The sequence below is a fragment of the Beta vulgaris genome, chromosome 6 (genome assembly GCF_026745355.1).
Source record: "Beta vulgaris subsp. vulgaris cultivar EL10 chromosome 6, EL10.2, whole genome shotgun sequence".
Lineage (NCBI taxonomy): Eukaryota > Viridiplantae > Streptophyta > Magnoliopsida > Caryophyllales > Amaranthaceae > Beta > Beta vulgaris.
This window is the reverse complement of record NC_079207.1, coordinates 33,191,286-33,209,014: the sequence shown is the minus strand read 5'-3', so window position 1 is coordinate 33,209,014 and position 17,729 is coordinate 33,191,286. Positions and strand designations below refer to the sequence as shown.

The following is a 17,729-nucleotide window of genomic DNA, read 5'->3' as shown; positions in this document are numbered from 1 at the left end:
TAGCTTAGTGTATAAAACGAAATCATTATGATGAAGCGTCCAATACAAAAAGATGCAATACAATGAGATGAGAATCGGAAATAAAAATCGAAAGGGGAACGGAGGTGGACATCGAAGGTGAAAACCGGAGGTGTTGAGAGAAGCGTTGAGCGAGACGAGAACAGACGCACAACTTGGTTCAGTTACAACAAATTGAAAAAAAAACGGTTTACGAAGTAGAAAGTTTGTTCCTTTTTTTTGGGTAGTAGAAAGCTTGTTCCTAAAAGTAAATTGAAAATAAAATGGTTCTTTTCTTAACATAATTATTCTAATAGAATTTTATTATTAATAAAAATTCACCACATTCCCATAAAAGAATAAAATAAAACACCATAAACTAATTTTATAGCAAAGATAACACACATTAAGATAAGTGTTAAGTGAAATATTATCAATACAAGCTAAGATAACAGTTCTTTTGTTAAAACGTTAAATTTAGACTTTACATAATACTTGATAGAATAAGAGTTAATTTAGGGGTGTTATCTTTTTCCCTTTTTGTAATAGTGAATGGTAGTGCGTTCCTTGAATGAGAAAGATAATCCATTCAGACCACGAGAAGAAATCAAGAAATTCTTGGTCCTGATGTATCATATCTAAGTGCAATTGGTGCCTCAATGTACTTGGCTAAAAACACTCGACCTGACATAGCTTTTTCAGTAAACTTGTTAGCTAGATACAACAATGCCCCAACAAAGAGACATTGGAGTGGAGTTAGACATTTATTACGTTATCTTCGAGGAACACAAGACCTTGGATTATTCTATCAGTCGAAACCAAATGCGTCACTCATTGGATATGTAGATGCTGGCTACCTATCAGACCCACAAAAGGCTAAGTCTAAATCCGGATATCTATTGACTTATGGAGGTACTGCAATATCTTGGAACTCCACAAAGCAGACCTTGACCACTACATCATCAAATCATGCAGAACTAATTGCTCTTTATGAAGCTGGACGGGAATGTGTATGGCTAAGGTCAATGATCAAGAATATCCAAGAAGAGTGTGGAATGGAAACAATAACAACAAATCCAACTATCATCTACGAAGATAATACTGCATGTATCACCCAAGTAAGCGAAGGGTACATCAAAGGAGACAGAACTAAGCATTTATCACCAAAACTTTTCTTCACTCATGACCTCCAAAAGGAAGAGACGATAAACATCCAACAGATCCAATCATGTGAGAATCTTGCAGATTTATTTACCAAATCCCTTCCAGCAAAGAAATTTGAAGAATTGGTCCGAAAAATTGGAATGCGTCATCCTCGCGATATAAGCTAGATTCAGCGGGAGTATTATATGCGTTGCACTTTTTTTTTTTCCTTCAGTCAGGTTTTTATCCCACTGGGTTTTTCCTGACAAGGTTTTCAATGAGGCAGTTAATTTTAAGCATATAAGGATACATAGTATTTGTACTCCTTTTCCCTGGTTATGGATTTTTTTTTTCAACAAGGTTCTTATCGAGACAACTAATATCCTATTAAATATGGGCATTTAAGGGAAAGTGTTATGAAGTCAATAAATGATGCCATGTATTTAATGCATGGTAAATTTTTCCTAAGCCTATATACTAGGGTAATGTACATATGTTGACTTGAAGCATGTATCTTGTAGTATAAATATGACTCTTGTCATAAGTGGTAATACACAACTTTAAGAAAAAAGAATCACTTCTCTCTCATTTTCACTCCACAATCTTTCTGTTTCCTTTGTTTCACAACATTATCCATATTCCCCATGCATCTATTTTATACTCAAAGTGGCAAAGTGTACACGTAACTTAAACCAGAAAAAGCGTAAAACAGTTTAAGAGCATGTTTGGTTCAACTCTATTTTGTTTTGTTACCATTTTACCCCTCTCAAATATGCTCTAGAATATTTTTGAGATGTGCTCTAATCTAACAATTCGACTTGTGTGGACCTGGTTCACAGTAAAACTAGTGTACACCAAGCTCATACACGTAAATCGGGACACACACTACTATAATACACATAAACTTACTATATCACAAACATATACACTATATAAGATAGAAATGCACGATATCACAAACAAATACACTATAATAAAAGAAACACTATAGCTCTTGCAAACAAACACTATAGCACAAAGAGACACACTATACCACATACAAACACTCTATATTGAAACTGATAATATTATCTTAATCTTCTATAACAGGTTGAATTGTACAATCAACTATAATACACAAAAATGCGCTATATCACAAACAGTAACACTATATTAGAAAGAAATGCATTATATCACAAGCACAATATAGCACAAAGAAACACTATCACAAATAAACACATTACAACACAGATAGACACATTATATCACACACAAACATACTATATCGAAAGCGACAATATAATCTTAATCTTTTATAATGGGTTCAGTTGTACAATCAACTATATCACAAATACTGAAAAATAGAATAAGAACTTGAAGAGGGAGAAAATGAAATAGTTATGAAAGAAAAACTGAAAAAATAAAGAAAACCTAATAAGGAAGAAAAACAAAATTGTAAAAGTTCTAATCATTACAACCTATATAATATCTATAGGGTGCACACTAATTTAGTGTGCACCGGGTTCAGAGTTTTTTTTTTTACTAATCTAATCAGCGAGGAGCAAACTAGTTGTATCACTCGCTTCTTGGTTTTGCATTCTCATCTGCGCATAAAACTTCTGTATAAATCTCTCTGCTCTTTCATCAACTGACGATACGCCAAATTCACCGCTGCCTATCTCCAACATTTCCATCTCTTCCTCCTTGCAGCTTGTAATCCCATTTTTAACAGGAGGCAAAACCTCCATTGATGAGTAAACCTCCTCTCTTTCTTCAACACCAAATTTCCCTAAGCATGTACACATTACCAGCAATGAATGTAAATTTTTCCTGTTTTTCCTCTCTGTACTGTAGTACTGCTTCTTGCGCGGGAAAATAAGACGAGTACCCGAAGCCGAAAATCGGCACTCTCGGATAAACCCATAATTGTAGTGCCTATGAAACTTAAATTTGGCGATGATTCCTGATTTTTTCTTGAAGAATATCAGATTAAGTGAAATGGGTTTTCTCATTTTTGCTAGGCTAATTGGTATCTTCATAAAGCTTGATGAGACTTTTTCAAGAACTGATGATTTTGTTGGCATTTTTTCCTTTTGGGTTTTGGGGATTGTGACACTCTTACCTTAGGGAAAAGATGGATCAGAAGATAAATTGATTATATTGAGGTTTTATGCGTGATATATATACATACGGTCTTCTGAAAAAAAAAAAAAAACAACAATACATACGGTACGCATAAGTTATTATTGACTTAAAGGTTGAATCTGTAAAGCAAGGAAATCAGAAAGAGGTGGTAGGGTGCCAAGCTGGAAAAGGTGGGGTGGTCGGTTAGGTCTTTCGAATTACTTCCTGGGCTTGTGCAACTAGCCGTTATAAGCACCAGGTTGGCTCTCTAGCTTGTTTGCTTTTCGCGTTATGAGATCCATCCACAATTTTATACGAGAGCTATCACATGAATTTGCCACTAACTAACGCTAATTAATATTACACATGTTTTTTAAGTTATAACAAATGTCTTTTAGCACAATTTTAGGGAAAGAGGAGAGAGAAAGTAAGATATGACCTAATTATTCATATTTTTTTATATGTCGGGTAGGTAAAGTAAGAATAAAATGGTCAAATTGCTCCAAAACATTTACTAAGAAAAGAAATGTTTCATCTAAATAAAAACACGTATAAATGAAAATTGTTGCAACAAAAAAAAAAAAACAGATGAAGTACGAGTACTAGGTAATAAGAATAAGATGCTATGTTTTTATGATTGATACCTCCTATTCGAAATGATGATAACTGGTAGGTATTATATTAGTTGTTTAACAAATTTTATATGAGATTAACTCTATTATACTCCCTCCGTCCCATAATATAGTGCTTGTTTCTTTTTTACACAGTCTCCAAGATGTAACTTTGACCTTTAATATCTTCAATTCCGTATTAATAAAAAATATAAAAAGTTGATATTATGAAACTACACATTGAGACGAATCTAACAAGACCCTACATGAATATGTATTTTTATATATACAAATGAGAATATTTGGTCAAAGATTTTAAAGTTTGACCCACCAAAAATGAAGTAGCACTATATTATGGGACGGAGGGAGTATAATCTAAGTAGAGTTATGATTTTCCCCTATAAAATTACTTTTCCACCCTTTACGTATTAAAAAAATGCTCATTTTAAAATATCCAATTACTTCTTGATTTACAATTATGTGTAATAAAAAAGTTAGGATGTCTGACTTATAGTAAGATGTTATATATGCATAAAACCTTTTCCACAAAAATATGCTTAAAAGTTGAAATTTTCGATTGAAAAATTAAACTGATATGAATAAAGCAATTCCAAATAATTACAAATTAAGAACTTACAAAGTTAATTTCTTTCTACCTAAATTTACAATTGCAATTACAATTTCAAAGAACATACATTAACAATCCATAAATACACCAAGAAAAATAAGAATAGTCTCATCATTTTAATTTTTTGGCTTTTATAATCATCGTATGTGCCAATTATGATAATTTATCATTTTATTTATGTAAAGGTTCTTAGTACTCTTTTGTGTCAGTTGGGATAATCCATCTCATTATTTTATTTTTATATAGATATATGTCATGAATATTTGATATATTATTGAAAATATGTTCGTAATTCAAATAAATTAAATAAATAGGCTTATACCATATGTTATGACAGACATGAGAAAGAACAAATATCGAATGCAAAACAAAGAGAAATCACACATAGATTTAACGTGGTTCACCAACGGAGTGTTGGCTACGTACATGGGGGAGAGAGAGAGAGTTTTATTGATGTGGATGAATTCCAGAAGTACAGATGTGTTTATGACCTAATCGTCATATTAACAAAATAGGTTTAATAACACTAATATAACACAATTCAGAATCGCTAACGCGTCCCGCAAAACCGCGAATCGCGGTATGCTTGCGGCATTGTGCCGTGACATGAGGAATCCTTCCGCGACTCGCCCTTTTGAAGATAACCCGATTCAATACACTTCGCTACAAATCTCCACCTTGACTTGAATCATCCCACAATGAACCAGCAACCAGCAGATAACAAATGCGTTGAACATAACGCCCAGATTCTCCATACAACCAGATTTGTCCCGAAAGACAACCAGAACTAGATTTGTCCCTTATGGGCACCATATTAGCCCCTAAGGGCCTCAGACTTGCCCTCAAATGGCAAATAACAATCACGAACATTGAGCAAGTTTAAACAATGTTGAAACTTACTCTTGTCTCACTCCTCATAAAATGATATCTCACATTATTGTGCTTAGTCCTCTCATGATGGACATGATCCTTGGCTAAGCATATTGCACTAGACTGTCACAATACACAATTGCCTGATCGTGATGTAAACCCAGATCACTAACTAGCCCTTTTAACCATATTCCCTTTGTAGCAACTTATGTGAACGCCATGTACTCTACTTCAGTAGTAAACAAAGTAATTTTAGCCTGCAAAGTTGCCTTCCAACTAACAACGGAACCACCAAGAGTAAATAGATAACCAGTCATAGATCAGACCTTCTACTGTCAACATCTCCAGCATAATTAGAATCAGAATAACCAGTAAGTAAACACTGAGTATCATTCCCATAAATGAGACCAACATCAGATGTACCTCTAAGGTAATAGAAAATCCTCTTCACAGCTTGCTAGTCCCCTTCCTAGGTTGCCCCATGAACCTACTAAAAACATTAACAACATGTGCAAGATTCGATCTAGTGTAGACCACAACATACATCAAACTTTTAACTGCACTAACATATGGGACTCGAGACATATAATCCTTCTCAGCATCAAACTGGGGTTCAAAAAAGAAGATAAATGTATATTTGCAAATAAGAGTATCTATAGGTTTAGCTGATGCCATACCAAACCTTGACTATATATTTTACCAATTGTCTATATTTTTCGTACGTCGGGTAGGAAAAGTGAGAATAAAATGGTCAAATTGCTGCAAACCCTTTACTAAGAAAAGAAATGTTGCATCTAAATTAAAACACATGTAAATAAAAATTGTTGCAACAAAAAAAAAAAACAAAGGAAGTAGGAGTACTAGGTAATAAGAATAAGATACTCTGTTTTTATGATTGATACTCATATTTGAAATGATGATAACTGATTAGGTATTATATTAGTTGTTTAACTAATTTTATATGAGATTGTCTCTATTATATAATCAAAGGGGAGCTATGGTGTCCCCCTATAAAATTAATTTTCCACCCTTCACTTGTCAAAAAAATGCTTATTTTAAAATATTCAATTACTTCTTGATTTACAATTATGTGTAATAAAAAAGTAAAGATGTATGACTTATAGTAAGATGTTATATATGCATAAAACCTTTTCGAGAAAATTATGCTTAAAAACAGAAATTTTCGATTGAAAATTAAGCTGATATAACTAAGCAATTCCACCTTTTAAAAAAAAAACTAAAGCAATTTCAAACCGTAGACACATAACTGTGTCTCCTCATTTGGTACCCGGATGACCAATATCCTGGTCCAATTGGTTTGGATCGAGGAAAGAATAAAGAACGAGTCTAAAATATAATATTTTAAGCCCAAATCTATTTTCTAACTCTTTTTATTAATCCATTATCGAACACCCTTTTATAAATAATTTTATAAAAGCCTACTTCCTTAAACATTTTAAAATAACTTTTTAAAAGTCCATCTCGAAAACCTTTTATAAATAGTTTTATGAAAGCCTAATTTTATGAAACCCCTTTTCTAGCCCAATTTCATTAATAGAATTAATTATTTATATCGATTAGTTTTATTAATAAAAATATCTTTTATAAAAATAAGCTTTCCCAGAAGTGTTTTCTAAAATCTTTGATGATAAAAATCTTTTAGAAACCTACTAACTATTTTCTAATATCTTTTAGAGACCTATTATCTTTCAAAAATCTATTGCAACTCAACTACCTAAATCTACCTCCATCATAATTCCACACGGGAGAAATCACAACAAAAACTCTATCGCTATTTGCCGCCCGTATTTACTAAAAATCACCCGTATTTTTCTCTTTATATTCCTCCCTTGCCCCTGCCCTTTCATTCCACTCTTACACTCTCACTTCTCATCCACTATCACTCACTCTTACTTTGTGACCAATTTCTCACTTGCCCGAGGACCACCACCACCGGCGGCCAACTTGAGCACCACCACCATTACCTGTGCCTACTTGAACACCACCACCACCTGGGCCCACTTGAACACCACCACCATCGGGGGCCAACTTTAGCACCACTACCACCGGGAGCCAAATTGACCACCACTACCACCAGGAGCCAACTTGAGCATCACCACCACTGGCGGCAAACCTCACCATCACCGGAGGCACCACCACCGGAGCATCACAAATTTTTGGTTTCCTCCATGGAGGAAACCAAAAAAACACTTTGTTACCATGGTAACGAACTGATTTTCCGTTTCCTCCATGGAGGAAAGGAAGATCTGTTTTATTTCCTCCATGGAGGAAACGAAATTTCATTTCGTTATCATTGGTTACCATGGTAACAAAGTATTTTTTCCGTTTCCATCTTTTCAATTTTTTGAATTTCGAATGTTATGCGCCTGTTGTTACGTGTGCTTTTTTATTTTCGAATTTTGTTACGTGTTTTTTTTTTAATTTCGAATGTTTAGTGATATTAATATGGTAATTAGTATGTTAGATGTGATTATAATAATTTGTAACATAATACTATTTTCCAACAAAAATGTTGATAACATCTTATAATTTGTAATTATATTCATTAAATATAGTATGTTAATAATTTGTAATTATATTAATTAGATGTAGTATGATAATAATTCATTGAATGTAGTATGTTAATAATTCATTAAATGTAGTATGTTAATAAAAGTTTTTCTGATTTTTGTTGTGAAAATATATTAATGTTGTATAAGCTCAAATGAATATGTTTGCATACTGTTTGAATTAATTATAATCGACATGCAAAAATTTAGTTAATGATCATTACATGTTCAAATGTTATAGATTTATTTGCTGGATTTTGGGGTTAATTAGGTAGATTATAATCACATTTTTGATAATGAAACGATTTGGGGTGAGAAGAAGGAAGTACAAGCTTGGGTTAAATCTAGGGCACTTGAAATTGGGTTTGTGATGGTAATTTCGTCAAATCATAGACTCGAATCTAGTGGTCGAGAGTATGTGTATATGAGAATTAACTAGGGTGAAAGATATCAGGGTGAAGGCAGGGATCTTAGCGTAGCAAAACGTGTAGCTACGAAAACAAAAGCATGTGGATGTAGAGCGAGAATAAGATAATGTTTTTGGATTACCCTGATCGAACGGGATGGGTGATCAAAGCAGATCCAGGGGTAAGTCGCATGCATAATCACGAGTTTATTCACTACCGTGATGGCCACCGACCCGTTAGCGGTCTTAGTCCTGTGGCAAAGGTTTTTGCTCGTGATATGATTAAGTCGCATGTTAGGCCTGCTAGTAACATGAAAGGCATTAAGAGAAATTTCCTGATGATCATCCAAATATGAGACACTTTGTACAACCTCAAGTAAAAGGATAGAAGGGAAGCAATGGATGGTAGAGACATGATGTAGCAATTCCTACACCTTGCTCTAGAGCACAACCACATTTATTGGATACGGCTAGACGAGGAGACAAATGTGATGACACATGCGTTCATGATGCACACCCTCGATCCGCAGATACCCTCCCTACTTATCCGCATGTTGTTGGTATGGATGCAACATACAAAAACAACAAGTATAACATGCCTTTCTGGAGCTCATTGGGATGGCACCTTGTAACAAGAACTTTTTGGTTAGTTATGCTCTGATAACCAACGAACAGCTGATAGTTACAATTGGATGTTGGACAAGTTTAGGTTGCTTATCGGGGTGAATGTTGTCCCTGTTACACTCATAACTGACCGTGATTTGGGACTTATGAAAGTGGTACGGGAAGTGTTCCCTAACTCTACACATTTGTTATGTAGATGCCATATCAACAAAGTTGTGCAGAGTAGAGTCAATGTCATCATGGGAAACCCCGATGCTGGGCCGAGATTCTTGAAAAGAAGTTGGTATCGGATAATTGACTCCACCTCCTAGATGAGTTATTTAGCGACCGTTGAAAACATGAGATATGTTTACAGACAGTGGTCGAGAATCATCGAATATGTTGAAACCACTTGGCTTGTGTACAAAGAGAAGTTTGTTCGGGCATGGACAAAGAATGTTTTTCATATTTTCGGGAATGCGTGCACTAGCCCAGATGAGAGTGCACACTCAGCTCCGAAATCTTGGGTTTATAGTAGTACAGGTGCATTGGACACCATATTTTCTATTTCTCATAGCGAGATAGAAAATCAAGTGAAAAAAGTAGAGAATAACCTGGAGGAGAGTCGGCACCGGCATGGGATCGTGTACAAGAATGCGGCTTTGCATATGTTAAATGGTCGAGTTTCGCATTACTGTTTTGAGCTTTTATGGTCGATGAGGTCTATCAGCGTTGTGGTTGCTCGTTGAGAACCACACATGGCATTCCTTGTGCATGCATCATACGCAGACGCTTGGAGGCGAAGCAGGGTCTGTACCTGATAGACTTACATCCTTATTGGACTACTTTGATCCTTAGTGATGGGGTACAAGATTCTCAGTACTTCCTAGAGTTAGTTGACTAGGTTCAAAATAGTGATCCTGCCATCTTGCGTAGTGCTACACGGGTTTTAGAGGATCATCTGCGTAATCCCGGTTGTTCAGCTTTTGAGCCTGATGTCATTGAGAACCCTAAAGGAAGACCACGAAAGAACCATACAAGTATGAAGCGCAACAAGAGTGTTTTTGAGTACACATCTCATGGGTCGTCAAGGAGAGGTAGCAGATATGTAGGTTCAGTTATGAGCATGTCAACTTCTACAGGTAATATGTTTGTTTATTATATGTATTTATTATTATAATATTAATCCTTATGTAATTATAATATTAACAATATAATTTGATTGTTGTAGGTCAATAAAGCGTGAATAATGATGATGGTTCTAGTGGTTTTTCATTTCACAAGTATGTTTTGAGGATTATTAGTCAGTACATTGTTAGATGGACACATGTCAAGGCAGACGGAAACTGTGGATTTAGATATGTTGCAGAAGCTTTTTTGAGTGGGGAAAAACATTGGGGTTTTGTTCGCACTAGTGTGGCAATTGAGATTGCTGCTCATCGAGAAGTTTACAAAGATATATACGATGTTCAGATTGATGCAGCAATAAAGCGCATTACCTGGAAAGGAGGAGCGTGTACTGAGGTGCATTGAATGGTATGTGCGCAAGACTTGTTTCTATTGCTCAGATTTTCAACGACGTAGTCATTTTGGTTGGATTGGGGGTAGAGGGGAGCCTTTATCCCTGTGTCACTGTACTTCCATGTGAATCTCGATCAGCTGAACCGTCCCGACATGGGAACTAGTAATTGCACATTTTGGTAGTTTTCATCATTATATCAGATTAGGTTGGCACCCGGATCACCCATACCACCAATCCATAACTTATGACATAACATGCACTTTGATGATAGTGTTGATGGATGGGATAAGTTGTATGATGTGAGACGCACTTTGTGGGACCATTTACTCACTACCTACTGTATTTTATTTTTGTCGTATATTATAGTTTGTAACTTTGTGACTTATTTGGTGTAATGATTAATATAATGATATTCATATTTTTAACTTGAACCCAGAGAAAACATCTCTGTAATCTTTTGTTAATATTCTATAACATTATAAATAAGATTATTTTTGAGTTTGAACTTAAGATTTTCTTATGATTTACTTAAGATTATTCTATAGCATTCATAACTTAAGATTTACTTTGGAGAATAAAGATTCACATGATAATCAGAACATCAAATCAAATCACACCATCAAAACTACATAAAAGTCTCAATGTTAGCATAAATAGTACATCAACCAAACAAATTTATCTAAAGTAGTACATCAACCAAACATCAAATCATACCATCAAAACTACATCAGCAAAACAACTCATCAAAACTACTCAATGGAACCACCATCATCATCATGAGTGTCCCAAGCACAGTCTAACCGCAATGTCCGATTCCAATCTTGAGCCATCTGGTCCATCATCTCATAACAATAATAATGTCGGGCCATCCACTGCAAAATATGACTTAATAAGTTAGTTATGTTAGGTAACAATAATAATTAACAACAAAATCCTCAATATATATATAATCGAAATGCATACATAGTGTGTGTTTGTAGTGTTGGGTCGGGCCAGATCCATAGTGTCCTGAGCGAGAAGGATCGGATAAGAATATGTAAAATACCAGTCCATGTAGTCCGATGAACAATCTCCTAGACAACCAGCACGTCTCAAACCCGAAACATTGAGAATGCTTAAAGATCGACTGAAACACTGTCATGATGACTCGTGTCCTGTTATGTTGAACTCAACCTCATACCTCTTCGTGTTTGTCGGTCTGTATGCAAAGTTGGGTTCAAGAATCGAAGAAGGAATATCCTGGACATAAGCCAACTGTCGTAGTACACGGTCTGGGTTGTACTCCTTTTGTGTGGGGTCCACTATTTTCCTATCCTTAATTAAAATCAAACTTAGGCAACTAAAATTTAGCCAAATCAGTTTTTATTATTGAAAAACATAGTGCCTTACTAAAAGACAACATGCTCTATATGTGTAAATTAACATATAAAGGGGAATAATAAGGACAATAGAGGTTGTGATAGGTACAGTTGTGGTAACCCCTAAAGCATCTTTTGTGAGAATAATACTTCCTCAAAAAGTAGTAGCAGCACCCCCACATTCTACTACCTTAAGAAAAAAACACCTAAGTACCTAAAATTTTAGTTAACGAACTCATCAAGTATAAATTGACGAAAGTAATATGCTTTCAAAAGGAAATTGAAGATTGCAGTGGGGCTAGGAAAGAGAGAAAAAACATAAATTTCGGTTAATTTATGATACATTAGGTGATAGACATGTTTATTCTCTATCCCGTTTTGATTTATCCGTTAATTGAGGTAGACTAATCTCATTTCGTTTTTGGTCGAGTGGAGTTGATAAAAGACAAAAGTAGTGAGACCAAACATAATAGTGAGTGCATGGTGTCAAAACAAGGTCGCATTGTATCGTAGCGCTAAGCATCTAGCAATACCCAACAATACAAAGTCCAAAATCAAGAAAGTAGAGCTAAGTATCTCAGAATTTCAAACCATACTACATATACCAATATATGATCGATTCTATAAGCTATGAAATACTTCGCCATCTAAGACAAGGGAAATAAAACAGAAAGAACATTTGATTTAACATAAAATCCACACATAATTGGAGAAGCTAATGAGTACATTATTAATACAGGGAAGTCTCTTAAACCTAAGTCAATCGAGCACTCCACCATCCATTGTAGTGGGACTGTCTTTTGAGACAAGTTTCTCAAGCTGCAGAAACAAAAACCTTCTGTTAATATATTACTCACAATCAGATAGTTACTTTAATTAAAAGTGTAAACAGGCCTCTCCATCACTCTTCATACATGCCTACAAGCCAGCATCTTGTTTAAAGGTTGAAATAGAAACAAACAATCAGAAAGCAAAAACTTGTTTACCTTCTCTTCAGAAAAATGGGAAAACGACCCCACTTCAGAAATGTTTAGCCTTGGCCAGGAAAACACTACTTTAATACTTCATGCCGTTTACATCATAATTATCCACTCATAAACTGATTTAAGTATTAAACTGAACTGGATAATCGGACAGAATGCGACAATTGCATAAAATGAAATCCTAAGCAGGCACACTACTTGCTCAATCAAACAAGAATAATTATGTAAAGATAACAGACAAGAAAAAATCATAAAGAACACGCATGTGAAAACACGGGAACTAGGAGAAAAACAACCAATAATGCACTAGCACTTTCAAACGAAGTATGTGAGACAAATACAAGGCTATCCAGATCTATCTATAATCTCACAGAGTCACATATGTAAGCCCCAACGTGTTAAACTCTCATAAACACCACACACAACAACATACATGACCCTAAAAAAACATATACGGACATAAATCCAAAACATTAAACAAAAAAAAAAATATCAACATAAAAAACTAAAAATAAAAACAGATTGAACAATTTCATAACAAATATAGGGCACAATTCTCACAAAGAAATTTCAATCAAACAGCGAAAAGAAAATAAAAATCAGAGCATAATTCTAAACCCTAAAAAAACGAAAAAAGGTTTGTAATCGCATCTAACTATCATTCTAAACCCTAGAAAAATGAAAAAAAGATTTGTAATCACAACTAAAATAAAAAACGAGTGAAAACAACTGACTGATGGCAGAAAAAAAAACGAAATCGCATTAATTGAAATCGCCTCACTAAGTTGTTGGTCTTCGCTAATGGCGTTGCGTTGCTGGTGAAGAGATGAGGAAATGAAGAGAGAGATGACGGTGCTGGTGGCGTTTCTGGTGAAAAGAGGATGAGATGAAGAGAGAGATGACGTTGCTGGTGGCGTTGCGGTGAAGAGAAGAGGAGAGGTTGAGTTTCGCTATTTGATGAGGAGAGAGAGTGAGAAGAGAGGTGTATGGTAAGTGAAGTGAGAGAGGAGAGGTTGGGCTGTAACTCTTGGGTTGTAACTTGTGGGCCGTTCTTTTTGGGCCGTTTTAAGGGAGAAATTTGATGTGGTCCTAGAAACCGCATCAGATTATGAAAAAACAGCATCAGTTTTTTTATTCTGATGCGGTCCACTAGAGGACCACATCAGATTTTCCTCCCAACTTTCCTTCTCATTTTTTTTATTGATTTTCTGATGCAGTTTTGTAAAAACCGCATCTGTTACTAAGTGACAGATGAGGTTTTTTCCACTAGTGCTAAAATCATCAGAATTTTGTTTATCTTTAGGAGTCTAAATCCATTAGAATTATGTCCATCATTGGGAGTCTAAACCCATTAGAAATCCATTCCTTCTAGGAGTCCACGTCCACTAGAGTTTCATTCATTTTAAGAGTCCAGGTCCACTATAGTTTCATTCATTTTAGGAGTTTAGATCCACTAGAGTTTCATCCATGCTAGGAGTCTAGCATCCTTGAAAGTTCATCAAATATAGGATTCTAACGTCATTAGAAGTTTACAAGCCTAGGTTTTTGAAGTCATTAGAATGTTTATAACCATTAGGACTGCATTCACACTAGAATTCCCTTGCATAGCATTTTCCATCACTCACACACTTCATGCATAACTAGAGTTATTAGGCATTTATGAGTCTCATTGCATCCATACTCTTCATTTCATCTCATGCATTCCGCATTTAGTATTCCTGAACTACAAGCGATTTGATTCCCTCTTTTGGGATATGTAGGCAGCCTTTACAGGTTCGAACGCATAGATCGAGTCATATATGCATACATTCATTAGGTCTAAGTACATCCAAAAGAGTAATACATACATGCATTAGGTCTTGGTGCATCCAAAAAAATCCACAAAAAAACCATCATTCATTTAGGATATTCAGAGTTTTTCCTAAAAGCTCAATTTTTTTTAACTAACATACATTATTTCATTACATTTCTCTCTCTCCATCATCAGACCATTTCTAATCTCCCGTTGGATGATCCATTACAGGAAATATACAATATGTCAAACACACTTCAAGAACAAGTTGATGAGTTGAAGGGTATACTGGTAGATCTTATAGCACGTCAGAGTAGAGGCACACTACCATGTTATTCAAGAGAATCGTAATGCAAATTACAAGACACCAGATGGTTTTGATACAATGGTAGCTGACCCACAAAGGATAAATGAACTTAATAATATCATACCACATAGCTCAATTTTAAGGCCTTCGATTAAGTCCGACTTCATTGTTACTCCGATTGCAATACCATCTAAGCACCGTCATGTCGTTGTCTCACATGGACCTACATTTAATACCATCATGCCCCATAAGAAACCACAAAGAAAGTATACCTTGCTATATACATGAGTTATGAGGTTATTTTTGACCGCCTTCATGCTAGAGGTGCATTTTCCCTGTAGGGCCTACACTAGAACCACCTATTAACAAGAAGTCCATAAAGTGGAATCCAAATTCATATTTCAAGTATCATCAAGGTAAAGGACACTTAATGTTTGAAGTTGGCTCCTTAAGAACCTCATACATGACATGATCGATGATGGGAGGATTCCAATCTCTCATACTACGAAAATGTCCCAGATTTAAGGTCGCTTGTCACGTGCAACGTGGGAGGCTAGACCTATGATTTCATTTTTTGTTTCATCTATCTTATTTTTCCCAGTCTGATATAGGATTTCCCTTTTTATTGCATGTACTCATGATTTTCAGTTAATCAATGAGTATTTCTTTTCTAACCTTGCACTAATGTCCATCAATGGAAATCACGATTGTCGCCTTGAATAAAATTAATTTCTAATTCTCAGGACTATTATAATAAAGCTAATGAAAAACTAGAAAATATAAAAGAGGCGTTCCTTCCATCACTACAACTATTCCTCTATTTCAACCTAAATACATAACATCCCTCCCCCTTTAACCTACCTCATGGGAAGTACATTGACAAGAAATTCAATATAAAGGATAAGTTTAAAAAAAAAAGAGCAACAAGAAAAATCAAAGCAAAAAAAAGAAGCAAAAAAAAGAAGAAAAAAAAAGAAAAAATGGTACAAAGAAAGTGCAAAATATATATGAAAAAAATTTGTTGCAAATAAGCCTATCAATAGCTTTGTCAAAGGCATTTCCTTCAAAACATTTAAGATTTAACCCAAAACTTTAACCAATTGGCCATGACCTCCAACCAAAAACCATTATTAGTCAAATCTTACCTCTATAATAAACATTCGCTCAAGAAACCATGCATATCACATCCCAATAAGCCATAAAAGACAAACCAAACCCGCTAGGTCGAAAACCCTTAAGGGTGACTTAGGAAAAAGTCAGGGCATCTTCTCATTCATCAGCCTGAACTACGACTGGTCTGATTCTGCTAAAGATATGTAGGAAACCTCACCTTGAGTTTTGACCGTTTCAAACCAAACCAAACCTACATCATTATATACCCTTGCCAATGACCTCTTCCAAATCGATGCTTAATTCATTGCAAATGGCTCCAAAGCAAAATGCTTTACCACCATTAGAATGCTAATAGCTACGACTGTCCTGTTTCCATCATGGATACGCAGACAACCTCTTTTGAGGCCCGATCATTTTAATTCGCAACATATTTTTAAGGCTCACCTAGGCCCATGAGAAAAGCGCAATCGCCCAAAAATCATGAATTTTTAATGCTTATCCCTACCCTTAGAATTAGACTGGGATTTGAACCTGCATCATTAGCCTACCTTATTGCATATGTCTCATTATGGATCCTTCCTCTTCTAATTCTTATCCCTTGTCGTTTTCTCACCCACATTATCGCTTCTAAGCCAACCTTAGCATAACCTTTCAACACTAATCGCTATGACGACGCCTCATCTTTCGAGTGTTTCTTTCTTTGGCCTTTCTTGTCTTTTTCACCTTAGGAACCCTATATGAAAGTTTTGGTCAAAACTTCCACTAAACGTGATGAGATATTTTATTGGGAGCTTCATCACTGGTCCATCCAGAAAATTATAGGCTCCAAGTTCACACCTATTGTAATAAGGACTTCATTACGAGTCCATGAACGACATCTTATCTTGGGTTTTAAAGCCCACACTGATACAAGATTGAAACTACTTTATGGGCTCTTTTAGGCCATTGGCTTAAAACTCAAAGCATATACAACTTTAGCGCTACAAAAGCTCGTTCTACAACATATTTCAAATCCAACGTCATCCATTAATTGAATGAATCATCCTTGGGTGCTTCCCATTTCTCCTGTTTCATAGGCTCCATGTGTAACTTGATGATATTATGGTTTTATATAGAGTTATCTCCCCTAATTATGTGCTAAAAGTTGTGCTTATGGTGCTCTTAGGAGCCATTTGGTACTAACTCTCTCCATCTAGTTGTGGTTTGCTATTTTGTATTGAATTGTAGGTTTTGGAAGCTATTACCTACTTTACATGATTGCACAGTGGATAAGAGAGGTTGGATGCCGAGTTTCTAGCTCCCGAGGATGACTTTGAGCAAAGAAGAATAAGAAACGAAGATTAGATTGACCGGCCCGACAGGATCGGGCGGCCCAGCCCGATCGGGCGAGAAAACAGTTCTCATATTTCTGCTGCGGGCCCGATCGGGCGTTTTATGCCCTGTCGTAATTCGGTCTTCAGCCCGATCGGGCGACCTGGCCCGACGTCGGGCGCACTTCCAGCCACTTCTGCCTGCCATGTTATCAGACCGCCCGATGGCATCGGGCGGGTCAGCCCGATCACATCGGGCAACTGATGGTTTTTGCCTTTTTCTTCGCTTTGGAGCCCGATCACATCGGGCGACTTTGGCCCGATCGGGCGGCTGACGAGACGCGGGTTTTTAATGATTACGGGCCCTTCTTTCGAGATTTTCTTCTATTGTTTTAGGGCTTGTATAAATAGAA

The 17,729-nt window shown here is 35.8% G+C and overlaps 1 protein-coding gene and 1 long non-coding RNA gene across 2 annotated transcripts; both read right to left on the bottom strand.

Moving 5' to 3' along the window:
- Window positions 1-2,412: 2,412 nt before the first annotated feature.
- Window positions 2,413-3,479, bottom strand: LOC104896448 (hypothetical protein). The gene has a single exon (XM_010683196.4). It carries the CDS (start codon window positions 3,201-3,203, stop codon window positions 2,667-2,669), a length of 537 nt encoding a protein of 178 aa, XP_010681498.2. The 5' UTR covers window positions 3,204-3,479; the 3' UTR covers window positions 2,413-2,666.
- Window positions 3,480-11,043: 7,564 nt separating this feature from the next.
- On the bottom strand, window positions 11,044-13,999 carry LOC104896447 (uncharacterized). The gene is made up of 2 exons (XR_790447.4): window positions 11,417-13,999; window positions 11,044-11,325 (listed from the first exon to the last, which is right to left on the bottom strand). It is a non-coding gene; the product is annotated as an uncharacterized LOC104896447 (long non-coding RNA).
- Between the last annotated feature and the right edge of the window lie 3,730 nt (window positions 14,000-17,729).